Below are 17,687 nucleotides of genomic sequence, written 5' to 3'. Positions count from 1 at the left end.
CACAGGTAAACATCCTTCTGATATTCTCTGCTTTCAGCCAAGATCCATCGGACATCAGCAATGATATCTCTCGTTCCACGGCCTCTTCTGATATATACAAAACAAAAAAACAGCTGTCCAAATGGCTCCACACCGCCATCTCTCGGTTTAGAGTAGCTGACACGAAGGTGGAACCTTGAAGACAGAAGCATAGCTCCCAGCACAAGTATACGCTGAAGCCAGGGCAGCCATATTGATTACTGGAAAGGGGTTGTTAACCACTGTGGCTGTTTTCAGTTAGGGCAGGAGCCGACTTCCGGGCACCATCTTAAGTGACAGCAGAGGCGGAGTTCCGATTGCCATGCTTCTTTAGGGCAGGGCTACGGAGGCACCTCCCGGCCCGAAAGAAGCAGAAACCTCCTGACGGCGGCCGGAGACAGGCAGTCCCAGCCCAGACTCCGACTTCGGGCCCCACCTCCCGGCCCCACGTACGCCGGGCGTGCGTCTTTAAGCGTCTCTGCCGTAAGTCAGGCAGGCGGTGTGCCGCATCACGGAAAATGGCGGCCACAGCGGTGAACGGAGCGCCGGGCGTCTCGAGTTCGGGGCCCACGGCCGCTTCCGGCGCGATGTTGCAGGCCGCAGCTGGCATGTACGAGCAACTCAAGGGCGAGTGGAACCGTAAAAGCCCCAACCTCAACAAATGCGGGGAAGAGCTAGGCCGCCTTAAGGTAGGAGTCGGCGGGTCAGCAAAAACAAGGGGCGCGTAGGAAGAGTCCAGCTCGGACCAAGTTCTTGGTTGGCGGAGAAACTGGAACGAAGCGGGCTGGGAGATCTGATAGGGTGAAGGATTCTAAACAGACCAAGTGTGGGACAGAAAGAGGTCACCTATAGGTGACCGGGGAGTGGAGGGCTGGAACGGATCAAATACGGGCCCAAGGTGGGGACAGAGACGGTTGATGGAGAGAGGGGCCTGGCATAGTGTGGGCCGGCGGGAGTGGCGAGATAGCATTTGGAGGTTTGGCTGGATCCAGAGACAGGCTGAAATTCCGGTGGCGAGTTCTGGAAATAGACCAAGTGGGGAAAGAAGGATTGGCCAGAGTGATGGAGGAGAGTCAGAGATGGGTGTGTGTCTGTGTTTGTGTGTGTGGGGGGGGGGGCGCGGGGAGGGGGGAGGGAAGTGTGCAGTCCAATCCAAGTTAAGGTCCGAGAGACACCTCTGTGGACACAAGGCGCCAGTCAAATTGTGTAGGACAGGACTGAGCCAAGAAAAAATACACAGATTTCTGAAGAGGAAGGTTCCCAGGAGAGTGTGCCTTATGAGCAGTGGATGTAGGCTGGACTATGTTGGGGGAGGTTAGGGTTCCTCCCCACCCTGTGTGGGGAGAGGGTCCCTGGGCTAGGGGGTGTGAAGGTCAGGCAGCTCTGAGGACCCTGGTGTTCCTCACTTCCATGATTCCCTTGACTCCAGCTCTGGCTGTCTCTTCTGTTCCTCCAGTTAAGGTGTTAATGTTTATAATGTGAGATCATCGTAAACAAGTCCTTCTTGTGTACCCCGGCCCTATTCCTGGCACTTTTATGAGGACTGAATCAGCTTTATGCATCTGACATGATAGTTTTCCCAGAAAGTAAGATTCCTTTTTTTCTTTCTTTCCTTCTCTCTTCTTCCTCCCCATCAGCTGGTTTTGCTGGAACTCAACTTCCTGCCGACAACAGGGACCAAATTGACCAAGCAGCAGCTCATTCTGGCCCGTGAGTGTCCCTGGGCTTGGGGAGGGGTTGGTGGGCTGAGATTCCTGGTAGCACTGATGGTGAGGAGGAACTAGTCACTTCCTGAAAGCCCACCCTGTTAACCACAGGTGACATACTGGAGATCGGGGCCCAGTGGAGCATCCTACGCAAGGACATCCCCTCCTTCGAGCGCTACATGGCCCAGCTCAAATGCTACTACTTTGATTACAAGTGAGAAGGGTCCCTGCCCCCAGTTGGGAGGGGTTTTTGTGGCAGAGCTGTGTGCCCTGGTGCTCTAGCCACTTGGGTCACTTTCCATTTGGGTCACTTTCCTTTAGCAGGGAGGGGACTCTCCCTCTGTCTGATTCTGCTCCTTGGAGGTCTAGATGCAGGGGTGTTTCTGTCTCTTGGTCTCCAGTCTGCCTGCTGTTCCTTTTTACTTCCCTGGCCCCAGCCCAGTCCCACTGATTCATGTTCTAATGACAGCAGCAGGACCTTACATGTGACCTTGTTGCTGCCCTTTCAGAACCTGTCATGACTCTCTGTGACTCAAGACCAAGCCCATTTCTGTGTCCTCCACTGTCATCTGAGCCCCAAGTCCCCTCGTCTGTGCTGTCCCCTTCCTGGAACTGTTTCTCTGCTAGGCTGTGAGCCTTCTTAAGACACACTGTTGTGTCCCCAACCCCACACAGCACAGGCCAAGAGCACGGGCTCACTGGATGTGAGTTGTATATAAAACTGAATGATGCCTGTGTGGGCTAACAATTACAAGGTTGACGTTGGAAGTCAGACAAACCTAGGTCTGAAACCGAATTTTGCCACTGCCTGGTTATGTTGTTGTTGTTAAATGCTGTCAATCAATTCTGACTCCTAGCCACCCTGTATAGGGTTTCTGAAGAGCAGCTGGTGGGTTTGAACTGCCGGCCTTATGGTTTGCAGTCCAGTGCTAATCCTACAGCGCCACACCAGGAGTCCATGTAGCCCTAGGCAAATGACTTCACCTCTCTGAGCCTTTGTCTCACCTTTGAAGTGGGAGTGATACTGACTCTTAATCTAACACATACAGTATTTATTTGAGCCAGGTACTCGTCTGGTCACTGTACCTGGATTCGATTGTTTAATTCACATTACCCTAATTTGTTTAATCATCTCTATGAGATGGCTATTGTTGGGGAAACCCAATTTACAGATGGGAAAACTGAGGCCGAGGCCATTTCCTGAAACTGAAATCTCTTACTCAGAGCATTTGACTTGCTAGTGGCTTCTTGGTACCTCTCTGGGCCTCATTTTCCTCATCCAAAAACTTGCTCACAAGGAGACAGCAAGGAACAGTTGTCGGGGAGAGGTCCCTGGAGATGAGTAGAGGGCTTGGTAGACTGCTAAGCATACCTCATTTTGATTCCCTGCCCTGGTCTGTAGGGAGCAGCTTCCTGAGTCAGCCTACATGCACCAGCTCTTGGGCCTCAACCTCCTCTTCCTGCTGTCCCAGAACCGGGTAGCTGAGTTTCACACAGAGTTGGAACGGCTGCCTGCCAAGGACATCCAAACCAATGTGTACATCAAGCACCCTGTTTCTCTTGAACAGGTGAGACCAGGGCTATGAGAGAAGGAGGGGAATGGGAGGGGGATGGAGAGGCTGGCCAAAGTGGGCGGTGCCTGGGCAGGCAACCATCCCATCAGGGAGGATGGCTGGAGGAGTGAGCGGGGGTTCAGCCACCTTTTCGCTCATTCATTCATTTGTCCAACAAATACTGAGCCCCAGCTAAGCGCCAGGTATTGTGGGAGGTCTTGGGACTGTGACGGGAACAAAACAGATCAAATCCCTCATCTCCTAGTGAGCAAGCAGATGATGAGTGAAAGGAATAAACAGCCTTTCTAGGCAGTCTGTCAGGTGTTGGCCTGCGACTGGAGAAAACTAGTGCAGGAAGGAAGGTGGTGAGTTGGGGCAGGGGTGACATTTTATATAGGGGGACGTGGAAGCCATGCTTGGTACAGTGGCGGGTCAGCAAAAAAGTGGGAGAACCCCAACGAGATGGATTGGCACCGTGGTGGTGGCAGTGGGCTCAAGCATAGCGACTATGAGGTTGGCACAGGACCAGGCAGTGTTTGGTTTTGTTGTGCATTAGGTGGCTATGAGTCGGAACCCACTTGATGGTACCTAGCAACAGCAAAAAGGACAGGGGTCCCTGAGAGATGCTATTTGAGAAAGACGTAAAAGAAATGGGTGAGGGGAGGCAGAGATGACCCAGGGAGAAGGCTCTTGAGGCAGAAATGGGTTGGTGTGTTTGAGGGACCGCGAAGAGGGTATGCAGGGCCCGGAAAGAGCCCTAGGACCTGGTAGTGTCTACAGCTGGAGTGTTAGGGGAAGGGTGACCTGGGAGAGGGTACTTCCAGCAGGCCAAACAGCTTGAGCAGAGGTATGAATGAATGAGCCTGGAGTAGATCCAGCCCTGTCTTCCTCCTGTGAGGCCAGTGAGGAAGCAGCTTAGGGCTGGCTTAGAGAGACAGACAGAAAAAAACAAAATCTGGAGGACTTCCTGGAGGATGCTATGCCATGGGTCTACATGAGCAGTGGTATGGCAAAGGGTGGTCTGGCTGAGTGGGGAGTATGGTGGGGTCTGATTGGGTACCCCCTGTGCTGCCTCTCCTTAACAATCTCTTCTTCCCCTTGCCTGGCCTGGGCAGTACCTGATGGAGGGCAGTTACAACAAGGTCTTCCTGGCCAAGGGCAACATCCCCGCTGAGAGCTACACCTTCTTCATCGATATCCTGCTTGACACTATCCGGTGCGTGGGAGCCAACAGCCCTTTGGGGTTGAGAAAGATCCTGGACTCTGGAGTCAGTTAGTCCCGGTCCCTGGGAATCTGGGGGAGGCTGGGTGCAATTCACCTCCATTCTGCTCTTCTGTGAGCTGCAACTGGCCAGTGGCCATGAGATTGTGGGTAGTGGCCTTCATCTCGTTGTGCTTAGATAATGAACATCCCTGACTGTGGCTGTGGTGCCCAGATAACGCTCCCTCTCCCGTCACGGCACTTAGGCAATTAGGCTCTGGGACCCTCTGTGTCCATTCTGCTACAGTGTGACCACCAAGTGTACCAGCCCTTCAGGGAGCTGTGGGTACAGGCAACATCTCCTGGGCACGTGGGTGCAGCCTACAAATCCTTTGTGGAGTAAAAGGGTGTCCAAGCAGTGGCAGAGCTGGTTTACTCCAACAAAGTGACAAAATGAAATGGCCTTCCATTCCTTGGTCGCCAAAGCCAAGCCCAGGGATGGGGTGGGCGTGTGGAGGGGTTTAGTGCATTTAGGTTGTTTTTTGTTTTTTTTAAATCATGAACTATTAACTCTCTAAGATGAACATAATGAACATTCACACACGAACCACTTGGCTTAAGAGAGAAATTCAGAAACAGATGGCATGTTGCTGCCCACTCAGGCTAACCCTCCCCCCTTTTAGGTGACTGGATCATTTGTCACGATGCCTCCTTAACAGGGATGCTGGGAACCGCCCCTCAGGAATCTTTGAAAGGGAGAAAAACAGTTGGCACTGAATCATCTCCGTCTCATGGCAGCCCAGTGTGTCCATAGAACTGGGCTCCGTTGTAATTTTACGGAAGTCTATCACCAGGCCTTTCATCCAAGGTGCTTTAGGGGGGTGAAGTTGGACCTGATCACTGGGTCAGCAGTCAAGTAGTCACCATTTGCAGTACCCAGGGACTCCCATTGAAGAAAGAAGGGGAGTTATATGAAGAGATCTCCTCACGCTGGGTTGTAGACAGCCCAGGATCCTTGTGGCTAGGATTAAGATTCTGAGATTGGGCTTGGAGAGTCCAACGAGATCTGGCTGTGGGTTCCACCGGAGCCTTGGTTGTTATCTATGGCCAAGTGACTTCCCCTGTCTTTCTGACCGTGACTTAGAGACAGGGGTCAGTAAGACGGGCAGGTAACTGTCAGGTCTAAGAAGTGGTCTGTTCCCCATAATGAGAGTCTCATCCTCTTCTTCCAGGGATGAAATTGCTGGGTGCATCGAGAAAGCCTATGAGAAGATCCTCTTCGCTGAGGCCACTCGGATCCTCTTCTTCAACACACCTAAAAAGATGACGGACTATGCCAAGAAGGTGGCTGGGGTGCAGGGAAAGGGCCGTGAAGCCGAGGGGTACTTTTGAGAGCAGCATTGTGGGGCGTCTTAGAGGGATACTGGAACTAGACTGCCTAGTTATGTGCCCTTGGAGAAGTCACTGAAGCTGTTGTTTGCTTCCCCGTAGAACAGAGTTATGGGGTGAGTTTCGCCCGGCACCTGAGACCAGGTGGGGGTGGATACTCGGCACAACATTGCCTCTTGTCCTTGTCCGAACCCCTTAGGGACTGCAGCTTTGTCCGCAGACTTTGTTCATTTGATCTGAGGGTTTGGATAGGAGCCGTGGCCCTGGAGATGCCAATACAGGGGGTGCTGTCACCCTGGTGCCCAAGGAGGCAAGAGGAAGGGGTGGAGTTTAAAGCTGATATTTATCAGTCACTACTCTGGGTACAAGTAGGTTGTGTTGGCAGCGTTTTAGAGCCACTAAGTCTTCACAGCAGACCCAGGAGGAGTGTATGATCAGTATCCCCATCTCACAGATGGAGAAACTGAGGCACCGAGAGGTGAAATCATTTGACCAGAGTTGGAGTAGAGTGGGATTGTTGAGAGAGGGCCCACCACGCTGCTAGTGCTGGCTCCAGGGGTGGAGAGTTGGGGGAGTCTGTGATCACCCTTATCCCTCCTTCCCCACAGCGAGGGTGGGTCTTGGGCCCCAACAACTACTACAGCTTTGCCAGCCAGCAGCAGAAGCCAGAGGATACCACCATCCCCTCCACGGAGCTGGCCAAACAGGTCATCGAGTACGCCCGGCAGTTGGAGATGATCGTCTGAGGCCACCGGGGAGGGTGGGACACAGGGCGTGCATTATTTAAAGCATCGACAGTGTGGGAGTTTCCGCTAATAAATGTTGATTGACAGTCTCTGAGGCCCTTGTCTCCCCAGGGTTGGATGGCTGGAGATGGAGATCCCACCATGGGGTCCTTATCTCTGAAGAACTTGCAAGTGTGGGGTCTTTGGGGAGGATCTGAGATCATATGCTCCGCTCCCTAAGGTTCTGCCTCTGTTGATGGGCCATTCCCCAGGTCTCAAACCCAGGTGCCACCAGGGACTGAAGGGTCCTATAAACAGGAGGACACAGACCTCTGAGAGGGGGCACTGTGCAGTCAGTGGGAATCCTGGGCCAGGGCACCAGACCCCCACACAGAGAGGTCAAAGGGACCCATTTAAAAAATACTGGCAATGGATTTGACGAATATTTACAATACAGTGACGTGCATACTGAGACCCATCTGTGAGCCACCAGTTGGAGGCCTCTGGAATGAAAGGCCTGGGCCTGCCTGCTTCCCAACCCTCCCTGAGTCTGGGGGACGGATGAAGCACCCCACCCCACCCCTAGCCTCAGTCTTGAAGTTCTCTGGAAGGCCCTCAAAGTACAAAATGACCATCTGGCTGAGCCATTTGTGGGCTGTGGGACTTTTCAATTTCCCCAGTTGTGAAATGGGAAGGAGCTCTGGTAGCATAGTAGTTACAAGTCAGGTTGCTAAACAATCATGGTCAGCAGTTCGAAACTACCAGCTGCTCCGTGGGAGAAAGATGAGGCGTTTTGCTCCCGTAAAGATTTACAGCCTCGGAAACTCTGTGCAGGGTCACTATGGGTCAGAATCAACTGCATGGCACACCACCACCATTCTGCTTTCCAAAGTAGTGTGTACTGAACACCTCGTGGCATTAAAAGGACTACGGCTGCCACACCCCTGTAGCCATCCACTGGGATGCCCGCGAATGGAAGCTTGGAGGTGTGGCTCGGGTTGCAGCCTCTGCTGTCCTGGTGGTAATCCATGGAAATCTCTGCCTACCCCTTACCCTTCTGCCCACCCTCCGCCCGTGACTGACAAGCAGTTTAGTCAGCTGGCTTGGTTCTTTTATTGATGAGAGCTGAGGGCGGTGAACTGGCAGTGCTCAGTTGGGATGAGTGGCCTGCTGGTCGTACTGCTCCAGCCCTGCCACCAAGGAGCCAGCCAGCTTGATGGTGGCCACCCAAGGCGGCTCTCTCAAGTGGTTAGTCGGTGTGCTCAGCCTGGGAGGGGAGGGGAAGGGGGAGTCAATAGAGTTTGGTTGTGTGGCCTGGTCCCACCCCCTCTAGGCTTCAGTTTCCTCTATAATGAGGCATTTGAAGGCCCCTTTCTGTTTATCCCATTGGTAGCTTAGGGCAAGGCTCTATCCACTTAATCTTAGCAAAGAGTGAGGATTGGCAGTAAGTCCCTCGAGAGGTCCCACAGAGCTCTAAGTGGTCCCCTTTAGCAGGTGCCCCAGTGATTAAGGGTCCTAAGACAAAGTGTGAGTGAGGCATGCTGTATCTCCCCAGGATCTGAGAACTCAAGAGGCATTAGTGCCCTCTGCTTGTCAGAGTTGCTAATGGTTGTAGATACATCAGGACTTTGAGGGGCTGGACAAGGACTTGCCCTGTCCAGTAAGGTTCTTGGAGGCCTACATTTACTTCCATTTGGTCCCAGGAAAACAACCATCCCAACTCCCTACTCTTTCCGTCTCCCTGCCCCCCAAGAACTTGGGACCAGCTTGCTTTCTTGATGGCTGGTGGATAATGTAAGGTCAAGAATCAGCTTGGAGGCCCAGATACCAAGGGGCTATCCTGTCCCCTGATCAGGACTCCTCTTGGTCCTTGCAGCCAAGCCAGAGGGTCAGGGTTAATGGGAGGGCAGGATGCCAAAGGGTTGAATAGGACTCTATCCTATAAGGTCTGGGGTTTAAAAAATTGAAAGGTATGCCCACCTCCCACACCCACATCCCCTCACCAAGCAGACACGTTTCGTGGCAGCCTGCGATGGCGTGGCTGGTGACGGCAGTAACATTTGCAGGGACAAGAAGACAGCACCTGGAAGGGCGGCCAGTGGTGCGCAGCGCCCGAGTTAGCCACCCCTGCAGCAGGAACCCCGTTACCACTACCACCCGCTCCACGGCCACTATCAGTCGTGTTGACAACGGTGCGTTCACGGGGGCCATTTCTAGGTGCGCCATTCTCTCGGGTTGCACCCCGGGCCGCGCGGGGGCCCTTGTTCCGGCGCGTACGGGTCTTGACGGGCGCCGGCATCGGCACCGGCACCAGCGGCGATGGCTCCCCTACGGTGGGAACTGGAGCCGGGGAAGGGGTCGTCGGGGCCGGGACTTGGTCGGCGGCCAAGGTGGGGGGCGGAGCAGGGACCTGGGTAGACTCCTGGGCAGACTCTGCAGCGCTGGGGCTTGGAGTGGGCAGGACCGCCACAGGTACCGGTGTTGGCTGAAGCTCTGGCGGTTGCGGTGTGGGCGGCGGCGTGGGCGGCGGCGTGGGCGGCGGCTTGGATGGTGGCTTGGAAGGTGGCGGCGGCGGCAACTCCTGCTGGTCTGGAGACCCGGGACACCCGGGCTCGTCATTGGTGGGCGCTGGGAAGATGAACATAGGCGGTACCAGCAGCGCGGGGGTGGGCCTCCGGGGCCGGGGAGCTGGATGCGTCTGCCTCGCTGGCGGTGGCGACGGTAGTGGCGGTGGCGGCAGCGGCGGCGGGGAACTCCAGGGTCCCGAGAGCGCTGCGGCGCGCCGTCGGGGCGGCCCGACACCTCCACAGGCCTCGCCGTTGAAACGGAAGTGGAGTTCTGGGTCATCTGGTGGGCTCACCCAGTCGAATTTGGGTTTGGAGCTTGGTAAGGTGGTGTAAGGTGGTGGTTGTAGGGTTCGCGCATGGGATGCAGGCGCTGAAGGCAGACAAGAACAGCCCTCGGCGTCTCCATCTCCACCTTCCGCTTCCGGAGACCCCCGAGGAGGGGTCTCTCCTGAGAGGCGGGGAGCCCCAGGAGCCAGCGGCCCCTGCTTCAGGACCTCAGCGTAAGAGATGGCTCCTGGGGTGACAGAGAAGAGTCCTCCCCCTCCGCCACTCCCGAACGAAGCTTTGGCCCCTAAGGAACCTGAGGCAGTGGCAGGGGGCAAAGGGGGCCCCGACTTGAAGGTGACTTTACAAAGCAGACTCAGGCCGGACTCGGAGGCGGGCCGGGCCATTTCGCCCCCACCCGCTTCAGGAGGCGCCCCTCCGCGGGTCCAGCTGGGGGACCGGCTCTCGCTACCCATTTGGCTTTCAGCGGTGGTCGCCGCAGGTGCGGCTAGAACGGGAGTAATTCTGCGGTCGGGGGGCTGCCGCTCAGGAGGTGGAGGTGGTGGCGGCTTCCGCGACTCCAAGGGCTTGGGAGATGAGGACGCGGCCGTCGTGGAGGGAGCGGGATCCTCTTGGGCTAGTTGCCGAGGTCGCGGCAGCAATGGGCGGAGGCTCAGTGGGTCGCCCTGGCCTCGGTGGCTCGCCTCCAGCAGGCCGCGAATCCGGGGCACTGGGGTGCCGGTGGGTTTTCGCCACTTAGACGGCGCAGGCAGCTGGGTCCCCACGGGGGTTGGGGGTGGTGTGGAGATCGCGGCTGCAGGCGCCTCCTCTGAAGGAGATGTCACTGGCGAGGGTAATTCTAAGGTCAGGGGCAGGGGTGAGGATGAGACCTGAGGCTCCGGGGGTACCAGGAGTCTTGGGGGTGCAGAGCTGCCAGGGAACCAGACGCCCAGTCCTCGAGCCAGGCGCATTGCCGGGGAGGACGGAGTCACCTCGGGCTCCAACAAGGACGTCCGGCGGGAGTCAGAGGCACGGTCCGAGGCCTGCTCTTTTCTGGAGCCGCCGCCCGCGGACGGCTCCGACTGCACATTCCCCATTTCTGACAGAGGTCGGGTGCTGTGGTCAGAAACATTCCATAAGTCAGTCGGTCCAGGGCAGCCAGGAGCTCTGGAGGCTGGTTAAGCTTGATCCTGACGGTAAGCACTGACCCAGCCCTTGTCCTCCAAGACCTCCAAGACCACTCAAGTCTTAGCCACTATCCTGCAACCCCCACTCACCCACCCCCGCTCCTCTGACCCTCGACATTCACATCCTCTGCCCTGTTTTGTTTTTTTTTAACTCTGCCCTCTTGCCTCAGTCTCTGTTCAGATACTTAATCCTCAACCCCTACCTTATGTCCCGGTCTCTAGTCTCTACACCCTTTGTTGGTCCCTCACTTTGGCCACACCCCAGGTCTCCAGGTTCCAAGACAAATTTTGCCCGCCTTCCGGTCAGTCACTCTAGCCACTCGTGTTGGTTGTGCCTAGTAGCTACAAGGAGCTCAGGTTTCTCTAACCACCTCCAGGCTCTCAAGCCCCGCCCCCACACTCTGGCCCCGCCCCCGATTGTCTGGGACCCAGGCCTTTCCTCCGTCTCCACTTCCTGCGTCCCACCTTTATCTACCAAATAGATTTTCGGGTCATTCTAATCTCTCAGGCCTCACCTCTAACCCTCTGATTATTTAGGTCTCACCCTTCTCCTAGACGGCAGCAAGCCCTCTAGCCTCCTATGTTCTTTTCCCTCGTCTAGAGTCACTCTCAACACTCTGGCTCCACCCCTCTTCCCAAGCCCCGCCCCGGCTTCATCTCCTCTTAGAAGGCCCAACTCCCCGACTTCTCCAGCCGACCAGTGTTCAGACGGCGGCCCCCTGAGTCCAGGGCAGGATAAGGAACGGCCGTAGCAGAAAATAACCGAAAAGAACGGGGGTGCGGGTGAAGGCAAGTGGGCGAGACAGTGAAGGCGGACCCCGAGATGTAGGCCCCGCCCCCTGGCTCGAGGCCCCGCCCACCTGATCTTCTTGGAAATACTCGGTTGTCTTCATCTCCGTGCCTAGGCCTTTTAGTATTAAGCCCCACCCCTTTAGCTCCTCCCCTTTAGAATGCCCCGCCACGGACCCGTTATTTATTTTCCCAAGACCCCGCCCAAGACAAACCCTGCTACGTTGCTCCTCCCTTTCGGACCTCTCATTTGGGCCGATCCTAAATCATTTACTTCTGAGTTTCGACCGTTTAAGACCCTCTTCCTCCTCGGGCTCGCGCCCGCTAGGAAAGCCCCTTCACCGGTGGTCCGCCCCTTCCATGACTCACACTGTGGTCCTTGCTTTCAGCATCTTCACACTCTACTTCCCTAGGCCCTTCGACCCCGCCCCTTTGTGAAGGCTCCCCTCCCGCCCCACCCCTTCTCGAACCCTGCCAGGCACCCAGCCCCTCCCATTTAGAACCCTCAGCATAGACCCCTGCCTCTTTAAAACCCTGAGTCCAGGACCTGCCGGGACCCTCTTCCCGCATCCCCATGGACCAATGGCGCGGGGATGTGGAAAAGTGGGGGATTCCTTCTTGGTCCTAGAAAAATGGGGGAGGGGGGGCTATTCGCGTTGCTGGAGCCGGTCTCTAGGACCCAGCGGGCAAATCCACCCGCCTCGCGTTCACCCCTCCCCCAGGCCGCCCCCTCCTCCTTCTATCCGTTTTCCAGGTTCCCCCTCCCTCCCCCTTCGACCCGGCTCCCAGTGCCCGTCTCCAGCGCCGCCGGAGCCAACGAGGTAGCCGGAGTGAAGAGGAAGAGAATGAGGCCGCGTCGCCGCCGCTCAGAGCCCGGCCGGAGCCTCCCAGGCAGGTGCCGAGGGGGGCGAGTGGGCGGGGGCGGACAGACCGCCTGCCCCGGTGAGGAGGCGGCTAAGACAGTGTTGTGCCTCCTGTTCACCAGGGCGACCCTTGGACCCTAGCTGAGAGGACAAGGAAGTGGAGGCCCCCAAATTGCGCGGCAGCCATTTGGGGGACAGTATCCATTTGGGGGCCTGGACTTCCTCTAAGGATGCCCCATTCATAAAATTCCATCCTGGACCCCCATCATTGAGCAACTCTAGAGACCACTCCTCCCGGGGTGGGTGGGTGGGGGGACACAGATATACGGTGAGTGTAGGGCACTTAGAAATCTCGCTGTCTCTTCCCAGCTAGGCCTGGGAAGACCCCTGCCCTCCTTTGCTACTTCACCTGTTGTCAGGGGGAGGCGGGCGGACAAAGGAAGCTACGTCACGTGACTGCTCATTCACAAATTCCCATCCCATTGAGAAAAGGGGGCTGGGGGCACAGCGACCGCCCCTTCCCCTCCCGAAGGCCAGAGAAAACCCGGTAGTCTGTAGGTGGGGGAGGGGGCTAGAGCTCGAAGCCTGAGTTGCTAAGGTTGGGACGCCAGGGTCCCTATGTTGAGTGGCAGTGAGGGACTGGACGCTAATCCTGATTTCTGGGTGGAGGGCTAGGTCTCCAGAGCTGGGGGCGGGGTAAAATGGTTCTGAAGGATGCTTGGGGGTGTGTGATCAATTTCCCCCCCTTCTTCCTACGCGATCTCCCTGCTTTCTCCTGGCTGGGGCCTGAGGGAGCAGGCTTGATTTTTGTGAATGAAACGCTCTCCGGATGTGCATCCGTCGTCTGCTTCTGGCTGCCTCTTCCTCCATTTCCTTTTCGGCCTCTCTCTCTCTGGCCATTTCTGGTTTTCTCCCTGCCCATCTCCCATTGCCGGCTGACTCAGTGAGCTTTCCATCCGGTCTCATTCATAAATCCGGGAAGGGGTGGGGGAAAAGAGAGCCTGGATGCGGAGGCAGTAAAGGGGGATCAGGATGGGGTTGGTGGGTCCTCAGCAAATACATATGCGCAGGCACCCAGTTGTGAGGGAGGGGGTCAGAATGGGTGGGGCTGTGTCAAGGGAGGAGAGAGAGATGGGTGGTAGGGGGAGAGAAGGAGAAGGCGATTTAGAAAATCCAGCTCATGGGGGACAAGATGGGCACGGGAGTAAAGAAATGGCATGGTAAAGAAAGGAGGTATGCTGAAAAGAGGTGGGCACAGGGAAGGAAGGTGGGCCCAGGGAGAAAAGGGCAGCAGGGAGAAGGTGGCCAAAGTGGCAGGCAAGAGTCCATGGCTAGGTGGACAGTTGATATCCATGTGAGAGATGGAGATGAGTGTTGGGGTACTGTTGGACTCACTGACATGTTGTCTCTGTCCCCCCACCCCCTTTCCAGGTACATGGTGCGGGTCCGAGCAGTGGTGATGGCCCGAGATGACTCCACTGGGGGCTGGCTGCCTGTGGGGGGCGGGGGCCTCAGCCAGGTGAGCGTATGTCAGGTCCGAGGGGCCAGGCCCGAGGGGGGGGCCCACCAGGGGCACTACGTCATCCACGGGGAGCGTCTCCGGGACCAGAAAGTGAGCCACCCTGGGGTGTGGGGTGTGGTGGGGGACTGGATTGGGGAAGCATGGGGATGGTGCTGGGTGTGTGTGTGTGTGTTTGTGGAGAGGTCAGGTGATCTAGTCTGGGAATCAAAAGCGGGGATGGGATGGAGTTTGGAAGGGATTATCTATGGGGAAGAAGTTGGAGTTTGGGGAATTAAATAGGTCCTGTCCACTGCCATTTCATCTCCTGCTGGACTATATCACTGATCTCTCAGCTCCTGCCCTTGCTGGCTCCCACCTCCCCCAGTCTCTTCTCACCCCAAGTGGCTGGGATCCTATAAACCCCTGTGCTTCTTTGGCTCAGAACCCTGTGGTCTACTCCTGCTCAGAGCCTTACCAGGCAGGCCCACCCCCACTGGCTCCTCCCTGCCCTAAGGATATGTAGGACCTTGGTCTAGACTGTTTGGATATGTCAAATTGGGTTGCGCATCCTAGATATGGATTCAGCAGGAAATTCTGAGTTATCTGGAATGATATTGACGTTTCCACTGGGGATGAAGTAGAGAGATTTAGATTGTTTGAAAAATGTGTGGGGCAGGGGTTGCGCTTCAGAGAAAAGACCAGTACCAACAATATGGGGGGATTTGAAATGGTGTGATGGGAAGATAAATCAGGGCATTAACCAGCATTTTAGGAGTTTACAATATTTGTGAGCAAGGTTTGGGGAGGATTCTTGGGGGTATCCGAAGGAGGGTTAGCAGTAATATTTTGAAACATTCAATAAAGTTTGGGGAGCAGTATTGAGTCAGAAGAGGACATAGTGGGTTATTTGAAGACACTTTGCAATAGGTTTTTGAGGCATTCAGTAATATTTGGGGGGAGGGGTCCCATAGGTGTGTGTCCTGGAGCCCTGGTGTGGTGCTGTAGGATAAGCACTGGATTGCTAATCAGAAAGTCGGTGGTTCCAACCCACTAGCTGCTCCCTGGAAACCCTACACAGTGTCCTTATGAGTGAGAACCAACTCAAAGGCACTTAACAACAACATAGACATGTTAGGAAAATGTAGATGCATTTCAAAGGGCTTGGAGGAAACATTGCAGTGTGAGAAGTGTGCTTAAGGAAATTGAGGAGTGATCTTTGGGTGTCCATTAAGATTCAGGGAAACATAGGATTGGGATATGAGGTTTGGGGGTATACAGAAAGTCGGGGCTGAAGGGAAGGCATAGGCATACATGGCTGACTGGAGGTGACCTAGCCCCCTTTGCCCCTTCCTGCCTCTTCAGATCACTTTGGAGTGTGTCCTGAAACCAGGCTTGATTTACAACAAGGTGAACCCCATCTTCCACCACTGGAGCCTGGGGGACTGCAAGTTTGGACTGACATTCCAGAGTCCTGCCGAGGCTGATGAGTTCCAGAAGAATCTGCTGGCTGTACTGGCCACACTGGGTCAAGGTGAGTAGCCCAGGCAGTGGATGCTGGGGGGTGGGAGGAGCAGGGGGACCCTAGGACTTACTCTCTGACTCTTTTCCTTGCCCCAGGCTCGCTCACTCCCTCTTCCTCCTCCTCCTCTTCCTCCTCCTCCCCTTCCCAGGACACAGCTGAGACCCCCTGCCCCCTGACGGTGAGTCTCCTGGGCTTACAGCTTGGCTGGGAGGGCAGGGACCCTTTCTTTCTTGATCCACTTACTGTGTACCAGGTACCACATCCTGGGAACACACACTTGGGCCCAAACGTATAAGTATCAATTTAATCCCAGTTATTCTGGTTTTTCAAGGAGCTCTAGTAGTATAGTGGTTATGAGTTGGGTTGCTAGCCTCAAGGTCAGCAATTCGAAACTACCAGCGGTTTGGTGGGAGAAAGTCAAGGCTTTCTGCTCCCGTAAAGATTTGCAGTCTCAGAAACCCTGTACAGGGTCGCTATGAGTCGGAACCGACTCCACAGTACACCACCACCACCATTCTCATTTTTCAGTTCTACTGTGATCCCCACATTCATTCAAGGGTATTTATTGAGTACCTCTGTGAATCAGATAGGAACCCTGGTAGAGTTTTGGGTTAGGCACTGGGCTACCCACAAGGCTGGTGGTTCAAACCATGGGAGCCAGATGAGCCTATCTGCTCCCGTAAATATTGACAACCTCAGCTATCCTCTATCACATCTCTGTGAGTCAAAATCGGCTCTATGGCAGCGAGTTTGTTTATTTTGGTTTGTGTACCAGCCCGTGTTTGAGGCTCTGGGAATACATCAATGAACAAAATAGTCTCTTTCCTCATAGAGCTTCGGTTTTACTGTGGGAAGGAAAAAAAAATTAGAAAGAAAGAAAAAAAGATAAACTCAAAGAATGAATGAAGATGAAAAAAAAAAGGATGAATAAATTCATGATAGCTCCATCCTTCCAGTTACTCAGACCACAAACCTCACAGTTGTCCTTGATGCCTCCTCTTGTTCCTTTGTTTTTTGTTTTGGTTTGTTTTTTAACACTCCTCATCTTAACTATCAACAAATATTGGCTCTGCTTTGAAAATGATCAGAATTTGCCTCTACCATTATCTCTCACCAGAACCACTCACTCTAGTAGCTTTGCTCTGTCTTCTCCCACCTCCCCAGCCACACCCTTTCCACTAAGCTGTCTCTGTTGTCCCCACTCCCCCACCCCCAGGTAGCCAGAGGATCCTATAAATAGCTGAGTCAGATCATCTCACTCAGGCTTAAAGGACAAAGTCCTCACAGTGACACATAAGATCCCAAACCATCTGGCCCCCTGTTACTCTCCCCCTCACTCACTCTGTTCCTGCCACACTGGCCTCACTCATGGTCCCTTTAGGACATGCCTGTCCCAGGGCCCGTGGAACTAACTGTTTCCTCTGCTTGGAACCCTCTTCCCTCCGATGTCCACATGGCTCATCTCCTTAGCTCCCAGAGGGCTTTCACAAATATCACCTTCTCAGTGGAGCCCTCCTTGAGCAAACTGTTGAAAATTGTGAGCCCCAGTACCTCTGATCCTATTCTAGTTTTTTATCTTCTAAGAGATTTTCCTTCAAAATGGACCCATTTTGCCTCTGTTGGTTTATTGTCCATCTTCCTATGGTAGAATGTCAGCCCCAAGAGGGCAAGCATCTTGGCTTTTTTATTACTGTATATTGGTGTCTAAAGCAGTGTCTAGCACATAGTAAGTGGTCAGTAAAATGTGCTGAATGAATTGTTTGCATGAATGAATGCACAAAATGTCTGGTTCAGTTTAGAACTTGGGAACAAATGGGAGTTGTGGACAACATCTGGGGGAACAAAGCTGAGTCCCTGGGGGAAAACGGGGGAATCCCTGAGTCATGGAGGATGGAGGTAGGAAGAGAGACAGTCTTTCTTTCCAGACTCCATCTTGAATCCTCACAATGGCTTTCATGGACCTGGCATAGCATGGGTTCTCAATGAATATTTTTCAAAAATAGTGAATGAATGAGGTGGAAATTATCCCCAAGTTACAGAAAGGAAATGAAGAGTCTCAGAAGTGATATCTTAGCTAGTAAGGGACAGAGCCTGGTTGAAATAGGAAGGCTGGTTTTGTAGGGTATTCCAGGTGGGTGGAACAGTCCCAATAAAAGTGTAGAGTTGAGAATGAGGCAGGAAGGAGACAGACTGGCCAAGGAAGAGGAGACCTGAGAAAGGAGAAGAATGATGGGATGTTCTGTAGGTTGGTGAGCTAAGCAGGTAAGAATAAACCAAAAACCAAATCCACTGCCCTCATGTCAAATTCCAACTCATAGCTCATGTGAACCTACGTTGTTGTTGTTGTTATATGCCGTGGAATCGGTTCCAACTCATAGAGACCCTGTACAGGGTTTCAGAGG

The 17,687-nt window shown here is 54.5% G+C and overlaps 3 protein-coding genes across 3 annotated transcripts in view; 2 read left to right on the top strand and 1 right to left on the bottom strand.

Annotated features, from left to right (window-relative positions):
* The first annotated feature begins 410 nt into the window (after nucleotides 1-410).
* On the top strand, nucleotides 411-6,705 carry PSMD8 (proteasome (prosome, macropain) 26S subunit, non-ATPase, 8). The gene is made up of 7 exons (XM_006871461.1): nucleotides 411-707; nucleotides 1,656-1,728; nucleotides 1,836-1,938; nucleotides 3,127-3,292; nucleotides 4,393-4,493; nucleotides 5,711-5,822; nucleotides 6,476-6,705. The coding sequence occupies exons 1-7, from the start codon at nucleotides 537-539 to the stop codon at nucleotides 6,611-6,613; spliced, it is 864 nt and encodes a 287-aa protein (XP_006871523.1). The 5' UTR covers nucleotides 411-536; the 3' UTR covers nucleotides 6,614-6,705.
* Nucleotides 6,706-7,741: 1,036 nt separating this feature from the next.
* On the bottom strand, nucleotides 7,742-10,538 carry GGN (gametogenetin). The gene is made up of 2 exons (XM_006871545.1): nucleotides 8,596-10,538; nucleotides 7,742-7,859 (listed from the first exon to the last, which is right to left on the bottom strand). Exons 1-2 carry the CDS (start codon nucleotides 10,518-10,520, stop codon nucleotides 7,742-7,744), a joined length of 2,043 nt encoding a protein of 680 aa, XP_006871607.1. The 5' UTR covers nucleotides 10,521-10,538.
* A 3,155-nt stretch (nucleotides 10,539-13,693) lies between these two features.
* The window catches only part of SPRED3 (sprouty-related, EVH1 domain containing 3), a 6,839-nt gene continuing 2,845 nt past the window's right edge, over nucleotides 13,694-17,687 (top strand). Inside the window, exons 1-3 of the mRNA XM_006871460.1 lie at nucleotides 13,694-13,874; nucleotides 15,126-15,294; nucleotides 15,381-15,463. Of these exons, the coding sequence (XP_006871522.1) occupies nucleotides 13,698-13,874; nucleotides 15,126-15,294; nucleotides 15,381-15,463 (429 nt within the window). The 5' untranslated portion in view covers nucleotides 13,694-13,697. The remainder of the gene's footprint in view (nucleotides 13,875-15,125; nucleotides 15,295-15,380; nucleotides 15,464-17,687) is intronic.

This window comes from Chrysochloris asiatica, unplaced genomic scaffold (genome assembly GCF_000296735.1).
Source record: "Chrysochloris asiatica unplaced genomic scaffold, ChrAsi1.0 scaffold00168, whole genome shotgun sequence".
NCBI lineage: Eukaryota > Metazoa > Chordata > Mammalia > Afrosoricida > Chrysochloridae > Chrysochloris > Chrysochloris asiatica.
Note: the sequence above shows the minus strand (reverse complement) of the source record. Positions and strands in the feature narration are given on the sequence as shown.

Excerpts from the sequence above, each read along its gene's own strand:
- PSMD8 (XM_006871461.1), top strand. The coding sequence starts at position 537 with ATGGCGGCCACAGCGGTGAACGGAGCGCCGGGCGTCTCGAGTTCGGGG. Across the intron at positions 4,494-5,710 it reads ATCCTGCTTGACACTATCCG|GGATGAAATTGCTGGGTGCA; the intron begins GTGCGTGGGAGC and ends CTCTTCTTCCAG. Across the intron at positions 5,823-6,475 it reads TGACGGACTATGCCAAGAAG|CGAGGGTGGGTCTTGGGCCC; the intron begins GTGGCTGGGGTG and ends CCTTCCCCACAG.
- GGN (XM_006871545.1), bottom strand. The coding sequence starts at position 10,520 with ATGGGGAATGTGCAGTCGGAGCCGTCCGCGGGCGGCGGCTCCAGAAAA. Across the intron at positions 7,860-8,595 it reads CCACGAAACGTGTCTGCTTG|GCTGAGCACACCGACTAACC; the intron begins GTGAGGGGATGT and ends CTCCCCTCCCAG.